The sequence below is a fragment of the Tetrao urogallus genome, assembly GCF_951394365.1.
Source record: "Tetrao urogallus genome assembly, contig: scaffold_107, whole genome shotgun sequence".
NCBI classification, from domain to species: Eukaryota; Metazoa; Chordata; class Aves; order Galliformes; family Phasianidae; genus Tetrao; species Tetrao urogallus.
In genome coordinates, this window is record NW_027639002.1 from 1 (window position 1) to 19,476 (window position 19,476).

The window sequence follows — 19,476 nt, forward strand, 5'->3', positions numbered from 1 at the left end:
GGTGGTTTGGGGTGGAGAATGGGAAAAACCCAAATGTGGGGTGGTTTGGGGTGGAGAATGGGGTGGTTTGGGGGTTTGGGGTTGAGATTGGGGTGGTTTGGGGGGCTCCCAATGACCCCAAAACCCAACATTGACCCAAAACCCAACGCATGCAATCCAACTGACCCCAAAACCCAACAGAAGGGATCCCACCGACCCCAAAACCCAACAGATGGGATCCCAATGAACCCAAAACCCAACAGATGGGATCCCAATGAACCCAAAACCCAACAGATGGGATCCCAATGACCCCAAAACCCAACAGATGGGATCCCAATGAACCCAAAACCCAACAGAAGGGATCCCACCGACCCCAAATCCAACAGGTGAGACTCCAAAACCCCAAATGTGGGGTGGTTTGTGGGGTTTGGGGTGGAGAATGGGAAAAAAAACCCCAACTGTGGGGTGGTTTGGGGTGGAGAATGGGGTGGTTTGGGGGGTTGGCGTTGAGATTGGGGTGGTTTGGGGGCTCCCAATGACCCCAAAACCCAACATTGACCCCAAAACCCAACGCATGCAATCCAACTGACCCCAAAACCCAACAGAAGGGATCCCACCGACCCCAAAACCCAACAGAAGGGATCCCAATGACCCCAAAACCCAACAGAAGGCATCCCAATGACCCCAAAACCCAACAGATGGGATCCCACTGACCCCAAAAGCCAACAGATGGGATCCCAATGACCCCAAAACCCAACAGATGGGATCCTATCCATCCCAAAATCCAATAGAAGGGATCCCACCAACCCCAAAACCCAACAGGTGAGACTCCAAAACCCCAAATGTGGGGTGGTTTGTGGGGTTTGGGGTGGAGATTGGGGTGGTTTGGGGGGCTCCCACCGACCCCCAAAACCCAACAGAAGGGATCCCAATGACCCCAAAACCCAACATTGACCCCAAAACCAATGCATGCAATCCCAATGACCCCAAAACCCAACAGATGGGATCCCAATGATCCCAAAACCCAACGTGTGGTGCCCCAACGACCCCAAAACTCAACAGAAGGGATCCCAATGACCCCAAAACCCAACAGATGGGATCCCAATGACCCCAAAACTCAACAGATGGGATCCCAATGACCCCAAAACCCAACAGAAGGGATCCCACCGACCCCAAATCCAACAGGTGAGACTCCAAAACCCCAAATGTGGGGTGGTTTGTGGGGTTTGGGGTGGAGAAGGGGGAAAAAAAACCCAAATGTGGGGTGGTTTGGGGTGGAGAATGGGGTGGTTTGGGGGGTTGGCGTTGAGATTGGGGTGGTTTGGGGGCTCCCAATGACCCCAAACCCAACAGATGGGATCCCACCGACCCCAAAACCCAACATTGACCCCAAAACCCAACGCATGCAATCCAACTGACCCCAAAACCCAACAGAAGGGATCCCACCGACCCCAAAACCCAACAGAAGGGATCCCAATGATCCCAAAACCCAACGTGTGGTGCCCCAACGACCCCAAAACTCAACAGAAGGGATCCCAATGACCCCAAAAAACAAACATTCCCCTACACAGATGGGATCCCACTGACCCCAAAAGCCAACAGATGGGATCCCACTGACCCCAAAAGCCAACAGATGCAATCCCAATGACCCCAAAACCCAACAGGTGAGACTCCAAAACCACAAATGTGGGGTGGTTTGTGGGGTTTGGGGTGGAGAATGGGGAAAAAAACCCCAAATGTGGGGTGGTTTGGGGTGGAGAATGGGAAAAAAACCCCAAAGGTGGGGTGGTTTGGGGTGGAGAAGGGGGAAAAAAACCCCAAATGTGGGGTGGTTTGTGGGGTTTGGGGTGGAGAATGGGGTGGTTTGCGGGGTTGGCGTTGAGATTGGGGTGGTTTGGGGGGCTCCCAATGACCCCAAAACCCAACATTGACCCCAAAACCCAACGCATGCAATCCAACTGACCCCAAAACCCAACAGAAGGGATCCCACCGACCCCAAAACCCAACAGAAGGGATCCCACCGACCCCAAAACCCAACAGATGGGATCCCAATGAACCCAAAACCCAACAGAAGGATCCCACCGACCCCAAATCCAACAGGTGAGACTCCAAAACCCCAAATGTGGGGTGGTTTGTGGGGTTTGGGGTGGAGAATGTGGAAAAAAACCCCAAATGTGGGGTGGTTTGGGGTGGAGAATGGGAAAAACCCCAAATGTGGGGTGGTTTGGGGGGTTGGGGTTGAGATTGGGGTGGTTTGGGGGCTCCCACCGACCCCAAAACCCAACAGAAGGGATCCCACCAACCCCAAAACCCAACGTGTGGTGCCCCATTGACCCCAAAACCCAACAGAAGGTGCCCCATTGACCCCAAAACTCAACGCATACAATCCAACTGACCCCAAAACCCAACAGTTGGGATCCCAATGACCCCAAAACCCAACCGATGGGATCCCACCGACCCCAAAACCCAACAGGTGAGACTCCAAAACCCCAAATGTGGGGTGGTTTGTGGGGTTTGGGGTGGAGAATGGGGAAAAAAACCCCAAATGTGGGGTGGTTTGGGGTGGAGAATGGGAAAAATAGCCCAAATGTGGGGTGGTTTGGGGGGCTCCCAATGACCCCAAAACCCAACATTGACCCCAAAACCCAACGCATGCAATCCAACTGACCCCAAAACCCAACAGAAGGGATCCCACCGACCCCAAAACCCAACAGATGGGATCCCAATGAACCCAAAACCCAACAGAAGGCATCCCAATGACCCCAAAACCCAACAGATGGGATCCCACTGACCCCAAAAGCCAACAGATGCAATCCCAATGACCCCAAAACCCAACAGATGGGATCCCAATGACCCCAAAACCCAACAGATGGGATCCTATCCATCCCAAAATCCAATAGAAGGGATCCCACCGAACACAAAACCCAACAGGTGAGACTCCAAAACCCCAAATGTGGGGTGGTTTGTGGGGTTTGGGGTGGAGAATGGGAAAAAGCCCAAATGTGGGGTGGTTTGGGGTGGAGAATGGGGAAAAAACCCCAAGTGTGGGGTGGTTTGGGGTGGAGAATGGGAAAAAACCCCAAAGGTGGGGTGGTTTGGGGGGTTTGGGGTTGAAATTGGGGTGGTTTGTGGGGTTGGGGTTGAGGTGGGAATGATTCGGGCCTCAAAACCCCAAAGCCGACCATCCTAAAGTCAAGAGACCCCAAAATGGGGGCCTGCTGACCCCAAACATCGAGGTGTGGGGAGGCACCGATCCCAAAAGCCAAGAGAAGGGATCCCACCGACCCCAAATCCAACAGGTGAGACTCCAAAACCCCAAACGTGGGGTGGTTTGGGGGGTTTGGGGTTGAGATTGGGGTGGTTTGGGGGCTCCCACCGACCCCAAAACCCAACAGAAGGGATCCCAATGACCCCAAAACCCAACATTGACCCCAAAACCCAACGCATGCAATGCCAATGACCCCAAAACCCAACAGATGAGATCCTATCCATCCCAAAACCCAATAGAAGGGATCCCAATGACCCCAAAACCCAACATTGACCCCAAAACCCAACAGATGGGATCCCACCAACCCCAAAACCCAACAGATGGGATCCAATGACCCCAAAACCCAACAGATGAGATCCTATCCATCCCAAAACCCAATAGAAGGGATCCCACCGACCCCAAAACCCAACATTGACCCCAAAACCCAACGCATGCAATCCCAATGACCCCAAAACCCAACAGATGAGATCCTATCCATCCCAAAACCCAATAGAAGGGATCCCAATGACCCCAAAACCCAACATTGACCCCAAAACCCAACAGATGGGATCCCACCAACCCCAAAACCCAACAGAAGGGATCCCAATGACCCCAAAACCCAACAGAAGGGATCCCAATGACCCCAGAACCCCACATTTGAGATCCCACCGGCCCCAAAACCCAACAGATGGGATCCCAATGACCCCAAAACCCACAGAAGGGATCCCACCAACCCCAAAACCCCACATTTCAGATCCCACTGCCCCCAAACCCCTACAGAAAGGATCCCACCGAGCCCAAAACCCCACATTTGAGATCCCACTGCCCCCAAAACCCAACAGAAGGGATCCCAATGACCCCAAAACCCAACAGATGGGATCCCGTAAACCCCAGAACCCCACATTTCAGATCCACTGCCCCCAAAACCCAACAGAAGGGATCCCAATGACCCAAAACCCCACATTTGAGATCCCACTGCCCCCAAAACCCAACAGAAGGGATCCCACCAACCCCAAAACCCCACATTTCAGATCCCACTGCCCCAAAACCCTACAGAAAGGATCCCAATGACCCCAAACCCAACAGCAGGGATCCCATAAACCCCAGCACCCCACATTTCAGATCCCACCGACCCCAAAACCCAACAGAAGGGATCCCAATGACCCCAAAACACAACAGATGGGATCCCAATGACCCAAAACCCAACAGATGGGATCCCAATGACCCCAAAACCCCACATTTCAGATCCCACCGACCCCAAAACCCAACAGATGGGATCCCAATGACCCCAAAACCCAACAGAAGGGATCCACCGTCCCCAAAACCCAACAGTAGGGATCCCAATGACCCCAAAACCCAACAGATGGGATCCCAATGACCCCAAAACCCCACATTTCAGATCCCACAGACCCCAAAACCCAACAGATGGGATCCCAATGACCCCAAAACCCAACAGAAGGCATCCCAATGACCCCAAAACCCAACAGAAGGGATCCCAATGACCCCAGAACCCACATTTGAGATCCCACCGGCCCCAAAACCCAACAGATGGGATCCCAATGACCCCAAAACCCAACGTGTGGTGCCCCAACGACCCCAAAACCCAACAGATGGGATCCCACCGTCCTCAAAACCCAACAGATGGGATCCCAATGACCCCAGAACCCAACAGAAAGGATCCCACCGACCCCAAAACCCAACAGCAGGGATCCCATAAACCCCAGCACCCCACATTTCAGATCCCACTGCCCCCAAAACCCAACAGAAGGGATCCCAATGACCCCAAAACCCAACAGATGGGATCCCAATGACCCCAAAACCCAACGTGTGGTGCCCCATCGACCCCAAAACCCAACAGATGGGATCCCAATGACCCCAAAACCCAACAGATGGGATCCCACCGACCCCAAAACCCAACAGCAGGGATCCCACCGACCCCAAAACCCAACGTGTGGTGCCCCAACGACCCCAAAACCCAACAGATGGGATCCCACCGAGCCCAAAACCCAACAGAAAGGATCCCACCGACCCCAAAACCCAACAGCAGGGATCCCATAAACCCCAGAACCCCACATTTCAGATCCCACTGCCCCCAAAACCCTACAGAAAGGATCCAATGACCCCAAAACCCAACAGATGGGATCCCAATGACCCCAAAACCCAACGTGTGGTGCCCCAACGACCCCAAAACCCAACAGATGGGATCCCAATGACCCCAAAACCCAACAGATGGGATCCCACCGAGCCCAAAACCCAACAGAAAGGATCCCACCGACCCCAAAACCCAACAGCAGGGATCCCATAAACCCCAGAACCCCACATTTCAGATCCCACTGCCCCCAAAACCCTACAGAAAGGATCCCAATGACCCCAAAACCCAACAGATGGGATCCCAATGACCCCAAAACCCAACGTGTGGTGCCCCAACGACCCAAAACCCAACAGAAAGGATCCCACCGACCCTAACGCCCCCCCAAAATCCTCCCCATGGCCTCGCACACCTCTTCTGGATGAGGTAATCCTCCAGGATGTCCAGGCATCGAACCATCTGCGAGAACACCAGCACCTTGTGGCCTCCGGCCTTGAGTTTGGGCAACAGCTTGTCGAGGAGCACCAGCTTCCCGGCCGAGCGCACCATGGCCTGCAGGTGGAAGTCGTGGGGCACGTGGTGATGGCAGGAGTCCCGAAATTCGGCCAGGATCTTCTCTTCGGCACCTATTTGGGGTGGGGGAAGGAAGGTTGAAGGGGCAGCCCGGAGCTTTCGGTGAGGCGGAGGAAGTGGGGTGAAAATGAGAGATTGGGGGAGGAGAAACGTGGAGTGAAAGGGGTTGGAGAACGTTCCGCTTCGTATCTGCAAAGGGAGAAGGGTGGGGATGGAGATGGAAAAGGCCGAAAACCACACAACCCCAAAAGCTGAATGGATCAAAGGGGAAATCCTGACTGATTTAGGGCTGTGGACCTAAACTATGGGGTCAGAAGGCAAAGAAACCCCATAAGAATGGGGTCAGAAAGCAAAGAAACCCCATAAGAGTGGGGTCATAAGGCAAAGAAACCCCATAAGAATGGGGTCAGAAAGGAAAGGAACCTCATAAAATGGGGTCATAAGGCAAAGAAACCCCATAAGAATGGGGTCAGAAAGGAAAGAAACCCCATAAGAATGGGGTCAGAAAGGAAAGAAACCCCATAAGAATGGGATAGGGGGTGTTGCAGAACGTTCTCCCCCATCTCCTCACATCCAGTGGGTGGAAATGGGGATAGAAAACCCCAAATCCCACAAAACCCCAAAACCAGAATGGATCAAAGGGGAAATCCTGACTGATTTAGGGCTCTGGACCTAAACTATGGGGTCAGAAGGCAAAGAAACCCCATTGGGGTCAGAAATGGGGTCAGAAAGGAAAGAAACCCCATAAAATGGGGTCATAAGGCAAAGAAACCCCATAAGAAAGGGGTCAGAAAGGAAAGAAACCCCATAAGATGGGATTGGGGGCGTTGCAGAACGTTCTCATCCATCTCCTCACAGCCAGAGGGTGGAAATGGAGACAGAAAACCCCAAATCCCACACAACCCCAAAACCAGAATGGATCAAAGGGGAAATCCTGACTGATTTAGGGCTGTGGACCTAAACTATGGGGTCAGAAGGCAAAGAAACCCCATAAGAATGGGGTGAGAAAGCAAAGAAACCTCATAAAATGGGGTCAGAAAGCAAAGGAACCCCATAAGAATGGGGTCAGAAAGGAAAAAACCCCATAAGAATGGGGTCAGAAAGCAAAGAAACCCCATAAGAATGGGGTCAGAAAGCAAAGAAACCCCATAAGAGTGGGGTCATAAGGCAAAGAAACCCCATAAGAATGGGGTCAGAAAGGAAAGGAACCCCATAAGAATGGGGTTACAAAGGAAAGAAACCCCATAAGAATGGGGTCAGAAAGGAAAGGAACCCCATAAGATGGGATTGGGGGCGTTGCAGAACGTTCTCCCCCATCTCCTCACATCCAGTGGGTGGAAATGGGGATAGAAAACCCCAAATCCCACAAAACCCCAAAACCAGAATGGATCAAAGGGGAAATCCTGACTGATTTAGGGCTCTGGACCTAAACTATGGGGTCAGAAGGCAAAGAAACCCCATTGGGGTCAGAAATGGGGTCAGAAAGGAAAGAAACCCCATAAGAATGGGGTCATAAGGCAAAGAAACCCCATAAGAATGGGGTCAGAAAGGAAAGAAACCCCATAAGATGGGATTGGGGGCGTTGCAGAACGTTCTCATCCATCTCCTCACAGCCAGAGGGTGGAAATGGAGACAGAAAACCCCAAATCCCACACAACCCCAAAACCAGAATGGATCAAAGGGGAAATCCTGACTGATTTAGGGCTGTGGACCTAAACTATGGGGTCAGAAGGCAAAGAAACCCCATAAGAATGGGGTGAGAAAGCAAAGAAACCTCATAAAATGGGGTCAGAAAGCAAAGGAACCCCATAAGAATGGGATCAGAAAGGAAAAAACCCCATAAGAATGGGGCCAGAAAGCCAAGAAACCCCATAAGAATGCAGCCAGAAAGCAAAGAAACCCCATAAGAATGGGGTCATAAAGCAAAGAAACCCCATAAGAATGGGGTCAGAAAGAAAAGAAACCCCATAAAATGGGGGCGGAAAGAACAGAAACCCCATAAGAATGGGGTCAGAAAGCAAAGAAACCCCATAAAATGGGGTCAGAAGGCAAAGAAACCCCATAAGAATGGGGTCAGAAAGCAAAGAAACCCCATAGAATGGGGTCAGAAGGCAAAGAAACCCCATTCTTCCCCATCTCCTCACATCCAGCGCTGATGGCGACACAAAACCCCAAACTGTCCCCAACCCCAAACCCTTTACGGCCCCACGCCGGATCTTTTTGGGGCAAAACGGGTCGTTTTTGGGGCCTTGCTGAACATTAATGAGGTGGTTGGTGTGGTTTTGGGGTGGTTTTGGGGCCTATGCTGACCATTACTGAGGTGGTTGGGGTGCTTTTGGGGAGGTTTTGGGGCCTATGCTGACCGTTGATGAGGTAGGGGTGGTTTTGGGGCCTTGCTGACCACGAATGAGGTGGTTGGGGTGGTTTTGGGGTGGTTTTGGGGCCTATGATGAGGTAGGGGTGGTTTTGGGGTGGTTTTGGGGCCTATGATGAGGTAGGGATGGTTGGGGTGGTTTTGGGGCCTTGCTGACCATTAATGAGGTGGTTGGGGTGGTTTTGGGTGGTTTTGAGGCCTATGATGAGGTAGGGGTGGTTTTGGGGTGGTTTTGGGGCCTATGATGAGGTAGGGGTGGTTTTGGGGCCTATGCTGACCATGAATGAGGTAGTTGGGGTGGTTTTGGGGCCTATGATGTGGTAGGGGTGGTTTTGGGGCCTATGCTGATCATGAATGAGGTGGTTGGTGTGGTTTTGGGGTGGTTTTGGGGTGGTTTTGGGGCCTATGATGAGGTAGGGGTGGTTTTGGGGCCTATGCTGACCATTACTGAGGTGGTTGGGGTGGTTTTGGGGTGGTTTTGGGGCCTATGATGAGGTAGGGGTGGTTTTGGGGTGGTTTTGGGGCCTATGATGAGGTAGGGGGGGTTTTGGGGCCTATGCTGAACATTACTGAGGTGCTTGGGGTGGTTTTGGGGTGGTTTTGGGGCCTATGATGAGGTACGGGTGGTTTTGGGGTGGTTTTGGGGCCTATGATGACCATGAATGAGGTAGCTGGGGTGGTTTTGGGGTGGTTTTGGGGCCTTGCTGACCATGAATGAGGTGGTTGGGGTGGTTTTGGGGTGGTTTTGGGGCCTATGATGAGGTAGGGGTGGTTTTGGGGCCTATGCTGACCATTACTGAGGTGCTTGTGGTGGTTTTGGGGTGGTTTTGGGGCCTTGCTGACTGTTGATGAGGTAGGGGTGGTTTTGGGGCCTTGCTGACCATTACTGAGGTGGTTGGGGTGGTTTTGGGGTGGTTTTGGGGCCTATGCTGAGGTAGGGGTGGTTTTGGGGCCTATGCTGACCATTACTGAGGTGGTTGGGGTGGTTTTGGGGTGGTTTTGGGGCCTATGATGAGGTAGGGGTGGTTTTGGGGCCTATGATGAGGTAGGGGTGGTTTTGGGGTGGTTTTGGGGCCTATGATGAGGTAGGGGTGGTTTTGGGGTGGTTTTGGGGCCTATGATGAGGTAGGGGGGGTTTTGGGGCCTATGCTGAACATTACTGAGGTGCTTGGGGTGGTTTTGGGGTGGTTTTGGGGCCTATGATGAGGTACGGGTGGTTTTGGGGTGGTTTTGGGGCCTATGATGACCATGAATGAGGTAGCTGGGGTGGTTTTGGGGTGGTTTTGGGGCCTTGCTGACCATGAATGAGGTGGTTGGGGTGGTTTTGGGGTGGTTTTGGGGCCTATGATGAGGTACGGGTGGTTTTGGGGCCTTGCTGACCATTACTGAGGTGCTTGGGGTGGTTTTGGGGTGGTTTTGGGGCCTTGCTGACCGTTGATGAGGTAGGGGTGGTTTTGGGGCCTTGCTGACCATTACTGAGGTGGTTGGGGTGGTTTTGGGGTGGTTTTGGGGTGGTTTTGGGGCCTATGCTGAGGTAGGGGTGGTTTTGGGGCCTATGCTGACCATTACTGAGGTGGTTGGGGTGGTTTTGGGGTGGTTTTGGGGCCTATGCTGAGGTAGGGGTGGTTTTGGGGCCTATGCTGACCATTACTGAGGTGGTTGGGGTGGTTTTGGGGTGGTTTTGGGGCGTATCATGAGGTAGGGGTGGTTTTGGGGCCTATGATGAGGTAGGGGTGGTTTTGGGGTGGTTTTGGGGCCTATGATGAGGTAGGGGTGGTTTTGGGGTGGTTTTGGGGCCTATGATGAGGTAGGGGTGGTTTTGGGGTGGTTTTGGGGCCTATGATGACCATGACTGAGGTGCTTGGGGTGGTTTTGGGGTGGTTTTGGGGCCTTGCTGACCATGAATGAGGTGGTTGGGGTGGTTTTTGGGGTGGTTTTGAGGCCTATGATGAGGTAGGGGTGGTTTTGGGGGTGGTTTTGGGGGCCTATGCTGACCGTTGATGAGGTAGGGGTGGTTTTGAGGCCTATGATGAGGTAGGGGTGGTTTTGGGGTGGTTTTGGGGCCTATGCTGACCATGACTGAGGTGCTTGGGGTGGTTTTGGGGTGGTTTTGGGGTGGTTTTGGGGTGGTTTTGGGCCTATGCTGACCGTTGATGAGGTAGGGGTGGTTGCAGCACTTGCGCAGCTCCATCATGGTGTTGAGCAGGTTGGGCATGTTGGTGTGGCCGGCGCCTTTGGACAGGAAGGAGAAGTTCTTCTCCAGGATGGCCCTGTAGTATTTCTTCTGGATGTTGGTCAGCTCCACCTCGATGATGGTTTCCTGTTTTGGGGGCCAGGTTCTTCTCCACGTCTTCTTTCAGGCGGCGGAGCATCATGGGTTTGAGGATGGCCTGCAGCTTCTGGACCTATGGGGGGAGTTTATAGGGTGAGAAGGGAAAGGATTTGGGGGTTTTTGGGGATGGTTTGAAGCTTCTGGACCTATGGGGGGGTTTTATAGGGTGAGAAGGGAAAGGATTTTAGGGTTTTTGGGATGGTTTGAAGCTTCTGGACCTGTTTAGTTTTGTAGGGGGAGGAAGGAGAGGATTTTAGGGTTTTAGGGATGGTTTGAAGCCTCTGGATCTGTGGGGGGTTTTATAGGGTGAGGAGGAGATCAGGAAGGGGAGAAGGGAGACTTTGTAGGGTTTTGGGGATGGTTTGAAGCTTCTGGACCTGCTGGGGGGTTTACAGGGTGACAAGGGAGAGGTTTGTAGGGTTTTGAGGATGGCCTGCAGCTTCTGGACCTGTGGGGGGTTTTATAGGGTGAGGAGGGAAAGGATTTGGGGGTTTTTGGGATGGTTTGAAGCTTCTGGATCTGTTTAGTTTTGTAGGGTGAGAAGGGAAACCTTTGTAGGGTTTTTGGGATGGTTTGAAGCCTCTGGATCTGCTGGGTGGTTTTATAGGGTGAGGAGGAGATCAGGAAGGGGAGAAGGGAAACCTTTTAGGGTTTTTGGGATGGTTTGAAGCTTCTGGACCTATGCGGGGGTTTTATAGGGTGAGGAGGGAAAGGATTTGGGGGTTTTGGGGATGGTTTGAAGCTTCTGGTCCTGTTTAGTTTTATAGGGTGAGGAGGAAAGGTTTGTAGGGTTTTTGGGATGGTTTGAAGCCTCTGGACCTGCTGGGGGGTTTTATAGGGTGAGGAGGAGATCAGGAAGGGGAGAAGGGAGACTTTGTAGGGTTTGAGGATGGCCTGAAGCTTCTGGACCTGTGGGGAGGTTTTATAGGGTGAGAAGGGAAAGGATTTGGGGGTTTGAGGATGGCCTGCAGCTTCTGGACCTATGGGGGGGAAAAGGGGGGTTTATAGGGGGAGAAAGGAGAGGATTTTGGGGTTTTTGGGATGGTTTGAAGCTTTTGGATCTGCTGGGGGGTTTTGTAGGGTGAGGAGGAGATCAGGAAGGGGAGAAGGGAGACTTTGTAGGGTTTGAGGATGGCCTGAAGCTTCTGGACCTATGGGGGGGTTTTATAGGGTGAGAAGGGAAAGGATTTGGGGGTTTTGGGGATGGTTTGAAGCTTCTGGACCTGGGGGAATTTATAGGGTGAGAAGGGAAAGGTTTGTAGGGTTTTTTGGGATGGTTTGAAGCCTCTGGATCTGCTGGGTGGTTTTATAGGGTGAAGAGGAGATCAGGAAGGGAAGAAGGGGAACTTTGTAGGGTTTGAGGATGGCCTGAAGCTTCTGGACCTGGGGGGGATTTATAGGGTGAGAAGGGAAACTCTGTAGGGTTTTTGGGGATGGTTTGAAGCTTCTGGATCTGCTGGGGGGTTTTGTAGGGTGAGAAGGAGATCAGGAAGGGGAGAAAGGAAACCTTTTAGGGTTTTTGGGATGGTTTGAAGCTTCTGGACCTGCTGGGGGGTTTTATAGGGTGAGGAGGAGATCAGGAAGGGGAGAAGGGAGACTTTGTAGGGTTTGAGGATGGCCTGAAGCTTCTGAACCTATGGGGGGTTTTGTAGGGTGAGGAGGGAAAGGATTTGGGGGGTTTTTGGGATGGTTTGAAGCCTCTGGATCTGTTTAGTTTTGTAGGGTGAGAAGGGAAACCTTTGTAGGGCTTTTGGGATGGTTTGAAGCCTCTGGACCTGCTGGGGGGTTTTATAGGGTGAGGAGGAGATCAGGAAGGGGAGAAGGGGATCCTTTTAGGGTTTTTGGGGATGGCCTGAAGCTTCTGGACCTGCTGAGGGGTTTTATAGGGTGAGAAGGGAAAGGTTTGTAGGGTTTTTGGGTTGGTTTGAAGCCTCTGGATCAGCTGGGGGGCTTTTGTAGGGTGAGGAGGAGATCAGGAGGAAAAGAAAGGAAACCTTTTAGGGTTTTTGGGATGGTTTGAAGCTTCTGGACCTGTTTAGTTTTATAGGGGGAGAAAGGAGAGGATTTTAGGGTTTTAGGGATGGTTTGAAGCTTCTGGATCTGCTGGGTGGTTTTATAGGGTGAGGAGGAGATCAGGAAGGGAAGAAGGGGAACTTTGTAGGGTTTTGGGGATGGCCTGAAGCTTCTGGACCTGTGGGGGGGGTTTATAGGGTGAGAAGGGAAACTCTGTAGGGTTTTTGGGATGGTTTGAAGCTTCTGGATCTGCTGGGGGGTTTTGTAGGGTGAGAAGGAGATCAGGAAGGGGAGAAAGGAAACCTTTTAGGGTTTTTGGGATGGTTTGAAGCTTCTGGACCTGCTGGGGGGTTTTATAGGGTGAGGAGGAGATCAGGAAGGGGAGAAGGGAGACTTTGTAGGGTTTGAGGATGGCCTGAAGCTTCTGAACCTATGGGGGGTTTTGTAGGGTGAGGAGGGAAAGGATTTGGGGGTTTTTGGGATGGTTTGAAGCCTCTGGATCTGTTTAGTTTTGTAGGGTGAGAAGGGAAACCTTTGTAGGGTTTTTGGGATGGTTTGAAGCCTCTGGACCTGCTGGGTGGTTTTATAGGGTGAGGAGGAGATCAGGAAGGGGAGAAGGGAAACCTTTTAGGGGTTTTTGGGGATGGCCTGAAGCTTCTGGACCTGCTGAGGGGTTTTATAGGGTGAGAAGGGAAAGGTTTGTAGGGTTTTTGGGTTGGTTTGAAGCCTCTGGATCAGCTGGGGGGCTTTTGTAGGGTGAGAAGGAGATCAGGAGGAAAAGAAAGGAAACCTTTTAGGGTTTTGGGGATGGTTTGAAGCTTCTGGACCCGTTTAGTTTTGTAGGGGGAGGAAGGAGAGGATTTTAGGGTTTTAGGGATGGTTTGAAGCCTCTGGATCTGCTGGGTGGTTTTATAGGGTGAGGAGGAGATCAGGAAGGGGAGAAGGGAAACCTTTTAGGGTTTTTGGGATGGTTTGAAGCTTCTGGACCTGGGGGGGGGTTTGTAGGGTGAGAAGGGAGAGGATTGTAGGGTTTGAGGATGGCCTGGAGCTTCTGGACCTATGGGGGGGTTTTATAGGGTGAGAAGGGAAAGGTTTGTAGGGTTTTTGGGTGGCCTGGAGCTTCTGGACCCGGGGAGGGTTTATAGGGTGAGAAGGGAAAGGTTTGTGGGGTTTTTGGGATGGTTTGAGGCTTCTGGATCTGCTGGGGGGTTTTTATAGGGTGAGGAGGAGATCAGGAAGGGGAGAAAGGAAACCTTTTAGGGTTTTTGGGATGGCCTGAAGCTTCTGGACCAGGGGGGGTTTTGTAGGGTGAGAAGGGAGAGGGTTGTAGGGTTTGAGGATGGCCTGAAGCTTCTGGACCTATGGGGGGGTTTTATAGGGTGAGGAGGGAAAGGATTTTGGGGTTTTTGGGATGGTTTGAAGCTTCTGGACCTATGGGGGGGTTTTATAGGGTGAGAAGGGAAAGGATTTGGGGGTTTTGGGGATGGTTTGAAGCCTCTGGACCTGGGGGGGGTTTATAGGGTGAGAAGGGAAAGGTTTGTAGGGTTTTGGGGATGGTTTGAAGCCTCTGGATCAGCTGGGGGGTTTTATAGGGTGAGGAGGAGATCAGGAAGGGAAGAAGGGGAACTTTGTAGGGTTTGAGGATGGCCTGAAGCTTCTGGACCTGGGGGGGATTTATAGGGTGAGAAGGGAAACTCTGTAGGGTTTTTGGGATGGTTTGAAGCTTCTGGATCTGCTGGGGGGTTTTGTAGGGTGAGAAGGAGATCAGGAAGGGGAGAAAGGAAACCTTTTAGGGTTTTTGGGATGGTTTGAAGCTTCTGGACCTGCTGGGGGGTTTTATAGGGTGAGGAGGAGATCAGGAAGGGGAGAAGGGAGACTTTGTAGGGTTTGAGGATGGCCTGAAGCTTCTGAACCTATGGGGGGTTTTGTAGGGTGAGGAGGGAAAGGATTTGGGGGTTTTTGGGATGGTTTGAAGCCTCTGGATCTGTTTAGTTTTGTAGGGTGAGAAGGGAAACCTTTGTAGGGTTTTTGGGATGGTTTGAAGCCTCTGGACCTGCTGGGTGGTTTTATAGGGTGAGGAGGAGATCAGGAAGGGGAGAAGGGGATCCTTTTAGGGTTTTTGGGGATGGCCTGAAGCTTCTGGACCTGTGGGGGGTTTTATAGGGTGAGAAGGGAAAGGTTTTGTAGGGTTTTTTGGGTTGGTTTGAAGCCTCTGGATCAGCTGGGGGGCTTTTGTAGGGTGAGAAGGAGATCAGGAGGAAAAGAAAGGAAACCTTTTAGGGTTTTTGGGATGGTTTGAAGCTTCTGGACCCGTTTAGTTTTGTAGGGGGAGGAAGGAGAGGATTTTAGGGTTTTAGGGATGGTTTGAAGCTTCTGGATCTGCTGGGTGGTTTTATAGGGTGAGGAGGAGATCAGGAAGGGGAGAAAGGAAACTTTATGGGGTTTTGGGGATGGTTTGAAGCTTCTGGACCAGGGGGGGTTTTGTAGGGTGAGAAGGGAGACGGTTGTAGGGTTTGAGGATGGCCTGAAGCTTCTGGACCTATGGGGGGGTTTTATAGGGTGAGGAGGGAAAGGATTTGGGGGTTTTGCGATGGTTTGAGGCTTCTGGATCTGCTGGGTGGTTTTACAGGGTGAGGAGGAGATCAGGAAGGGAAGAAGGGGAACTTTGTAGGGTTTGAGGATGGCCTGGAGCTTCTGGACCCATGGGGGGTTTTATAGGGTGAGGAGGGAAAGGACTTTGGGGTTTTTGGGGATGGTTTGAAGCTTCTGGACCTATGGGGGGGTTTTATGGGGTGAGAAGGGAAAGGATTTGGGGGTTTTGGGGATGGTTTGAAGCTTCTGGTCCTGTTTAGTTTTATAGGGTGAGGAGGGAAAGGATTTGGGGGTTTTTGGGTTGGTTTGAAGCTTCTGGTCCTGTTTAGTTTTATAGGGTGAGGAGGAAAGGTTTGTAGGGTTTTTGGGATGGTTTGAAGCCTCTGGATCTGTGGGGGGTTTTATAGGGTGAGGAGGAGATCAGGAGGAAAAGAAAGGAAACCTTTTAGGGTTTTTGGGATGGTTTGAAGCTTCTGGACCTGTTTACTTTTATAGGGGGAGAAAGGAGAGGATTTTAGGGTTTTAGGGATGGTTTGAAGCTTCTGGATCTGCTGGGGGGTTTTATAGGGTGAGGAGGAGATCAGGAAGGGGAGAAAGGAAACTTTATGGGGTTTTGGGGATGGCCTGAAGCTTCTGGACCTGTGGGGGGGGTTTATAGGGTGAGAAGGGAAACTCTGTAGGGTTTTTGGGTTGGTTTGAAGCCTCTGGATCTGCTGGGGGGTTTTATAGGGTGAAGAGGAGATCAGGAAGGGAAGAAGGGGAACTTTGTAGGGTTTCAGGATGGTTTGAAGCTTTAGGACCTATGGGGGGGTTTTGTAGGGTGAGGAAGGAAACTCTGTAGGGTTTTTGGGGTTTCCTCACCTGCTCCTCCGTTTTGAGGTCCCCAAAATCCTTGAGGAATTCGGCCTCGGATGGGAACTGCGAAGGTTCCAGGAAGTGGAGCAGGGAGAAAAGCTCCTCCACCGTGTTCTGCAGTGGGGGTGCCGGTCAGCAGCACCTTGTGCTCCTTCAAAGGGGGGGAAAAGGGGCTGCAGGGACCCTAAAGCATCGCCACCACCCCATAAATGCCTGCAGGGCGGCCCTATAGGGCATGGGAGGACCCCAAAGGTCCCTAAACCCCATAAACAAGGTCAAGACAATCCTATAGGGCATGGGAGGACCCCAAAGGTCCCTAAACCCCATAAACAAGGTCAAGACAATCCTATAGGGAATAGGATGACCCCAAAGGTCCCCAAACCCCATAAACAGCTGCAGGGCAGTGCTATAGGGCATGGGAGGACCCCAAAGCCAACCCTGACCCCATAAATGCCTGCAGGGCGGCCCTATAGGGCATGGGAGGACCCCAAAGGTCCCTAAACCCCATAAACAGATGCAAGGCAGCCCTATAGGGCATGGGAGGACCCCAAAGCCAACCCAGACCCCATGAACGCCTGCAGGGCAATCCTATAGGGCATGGGAGGGCCCCAAAGGTCCCCAGACCCCATAAACAGCTGCAGGGCAGCCCTACAGGGAATAGGATGACCCCAAACCCAACCCTGACCCCATAAACACCTGCAGGGCAGTGCTATAGGGCATGGGAGGACCCCAAAGGTCCCCAAACCCCATAAACAGATGCAGGGCAGTGCTATAGGGCATGGGAGGACCCCAAAGCCAACCCTGACCCCATAAACACCTGCAGGACAATCCTATAGGGCATGGGAGGACCGCAAAGCCAATCCAGACCCCATAAACGCCTGCAGGGCAGCCCTATAGGGCATGGGAGGGCCCCAAAGGTCCCCAGACCCCATAAAGGCCTGCAGGGCAGCCCTATAGGGCATGGGAGGACCCCAAAGCCAACCCAGACCCCATAAATGCCTGCAGGGCAATCCTATAGGGCATGGCAGGACCCCAAAGGTCCCTAAACCCCATAAACAAGGTCAAGACAATCCTATAGGGAATAGGATGACCCCAAACCCAACCCAGACCCCATAAACGCCTGCAGGGCAGTGCTATAGGGAACAGGATGACCCCAAAGCCAACCCAGACCCCATAAACAGCTGCAGGGCAATCCTATAGGGCATGGGAGGACCCCAAAGGTCCCCAGACCCCATAAAGGCCTGCAGGGCAGTGCAGGGACCCTAAAGCACTGCCACCACCCCATAAATGCCTGAAGGGCGGCCCTATAGGGCACGGGAGGACCCCAAAGGTCCCTAAACCCCATAAACGCCTGCAGGGCAGTGCAGGGACCCTAAAGCACCGCCACGACCCCATAAACGCCTGCAGGGCGGCCCTATAGGGCACGGGAGGACCCCAAAGGTCCCTAAACCCCATAAACAAGGTCAAGACAATCCTATAGGGCATGGGAGGACCCCAAAGGTCCCTAAACCCCATAAACAAGGTCAAGACAATCCTATAGGGCATGGGAGGACCCCAAAGGTCCCCAGACCCCATAAACAGCTGCAGGGCAGTGCTATAGGGCACGGGAGGACCCCAAAGGTCCCTAAACCCCATAAACAGCTGCAGGGCGGCCCTATAGGGCATGGGAGGACCCCAAAGGCAACCCAGACCCCATAAACAGCTGCAGGGCAGTGCTATAGGAAACAGGAGGACCCCAAAGCCAACCCAGACCCCATAAACACCTGCAGGACAATCCTATAGGGCATAGGATGACCCCAAAGGTCCCCAGACCCCATAAACGCCTGCATGGCAATCCTATAGGGCATGAGATGACCCCAAATGTCCCTAAACCCCATAAACAGCTGCAGGGCAATCCTATAGGGAATAGGATGACCCCAAAGGTCCCTAAACCCCATAAACAGCTGCAGGGCATGGGAGGACCCCAAAGCCAACCCAGACCCCATAAAGGCCTGCAGGACAATCCTATAGGGCACGGGATGACCCCAAATGTCCCAAAACACGACCAAGATCCCATAGAAACCTTACAAACCTTCTCCCGATCCGTTGATCCTAAAAGCCCTCAAACCCAACGAAAACCCCCACAGAAACATCCTGGCTTTGCCCCCCACCACCTTATAGGGTCTCCCCTCATCCCACAATCGCCCTATATGGGATTTCCTCCCCCCACTCACCCTATATGGGATTTCCTGCCCCTTATAGGGTTTCCTCTGACCCCAACCCCATACCAGATCCCCATACCTGAAGCTCTTCCACTTCTTGTCTCCATGCACCCCACCGACATCCTCAGCCCCCCACCACCTTATAGGGTTTCCTATCACCCCCCAACCACCCTATATGGGATTTCCTCACCCCCCAACCGCCCTATATGGGATTTCCTGCCCCTTATAGGGTTTCCCCTGACCCCATACCAGATCCACTTAGCTGAGGCTCTTCCCCTTTTTGAGCCCACATATTCCAACATTCTCAGCCCCCCACCAACTTATGGGGTCTTCCCTCACCCCACCACCACCCTATATGGGATTTCCTCACCCCACAACCACCCTATATGGGATTTCCACCCCCCAAGACCCCATAGGGTTTCCTCTGACCCCATACCAGATCCATTCACCTCAGGCTCTTCCACTTCTTGTCTCCATGCACCTCACCAACATCCTCAGCCCCCCACCACCTTATAGGGTCTCCCCTCGCCCCACCACCACCCTATATGGGATTTCCTCACCCCAACCACCCTATATGGGATTTCCTTTCCCCCAAAACCCCATAGGGTTCTCCTGGACCCCCAACCCCATACCAGATCCCCATACCTGAAGCTCTTCCACTTCTTGTCTCCATGCACCCCACCAACATCCTCACCCTCCCACCACCTTATAGGGTCTCCCCTCACCCCACAGCCACCCTATATGGGATTTCCTCACCCCACAGCCACCCTATATGGGATTTCCTCACCCCCCAACCGCCCTATATGGGATTTCCTGCCCCTTATAGGGTTTCCCCTGACCCCATACCAGATCCATGTGCTTGAGGCTGTCCAGCAGCTTGCAGTTCCTGTTCTTAAGGCGATGCGCCTCACCAACATCCTCAGCCCCCCACCAACTTATAGGGTCTTCCCTCACCCCCCAACCACCCTATATGGGATTTCCTCGCCCCACAACCACCCTATATGGGATTTCCTCACCCCAAACACCCTATATGGGATTTCCTCACCCTTATAGGGTTTCCTCTGACCCTGACCCCATATCAGACCCATTCACCTCAGGCTCTTTGCACTTCTTGACCCCATCCGCCTCACCAGCATCCTCAGCCCCCCACCACCTTATAGGGTTTCCCCTCACCCCCCACCAACTTATAGGGTTTCCTATCACCCCACAACCGCCCTATAT

At 52.7% G+C, this 19,476-nt stretch overlaps 1 protein-coding gene across 1 annotated transcript in view; it reads right to left on the reverse strand.

The window, feature by feature from the left end:
- Window positions 1-5,727: 5,727 nt before the first annotated feature.
- LOC306957579 (chromodomain-helicase-DNA-binding protein 8-like) overlaps window positions 5,728-19,476 on the reverse strand; it is a gene marked incomplete at both ends in the record, with an annotated part of 47,577 nt that continues 33,828 nt past the window's right edge. The window contains 5 exon segments of the mRNA XM_079551065.1: window positions 5,728-5,941; window positions 10,411-10,591; window positions 10,593-10,667; window positions 16,061-16,177; window positions 16,179-16,205. Of these exon segments, the coding sequence (XP_079407191.1) occupies window positions 5,728-5,941; window positions 10,411-10,591; window positions 10,593-10,667; window positions 16,061-16,177; window positions 16,179-16,205 (614 nt within the window).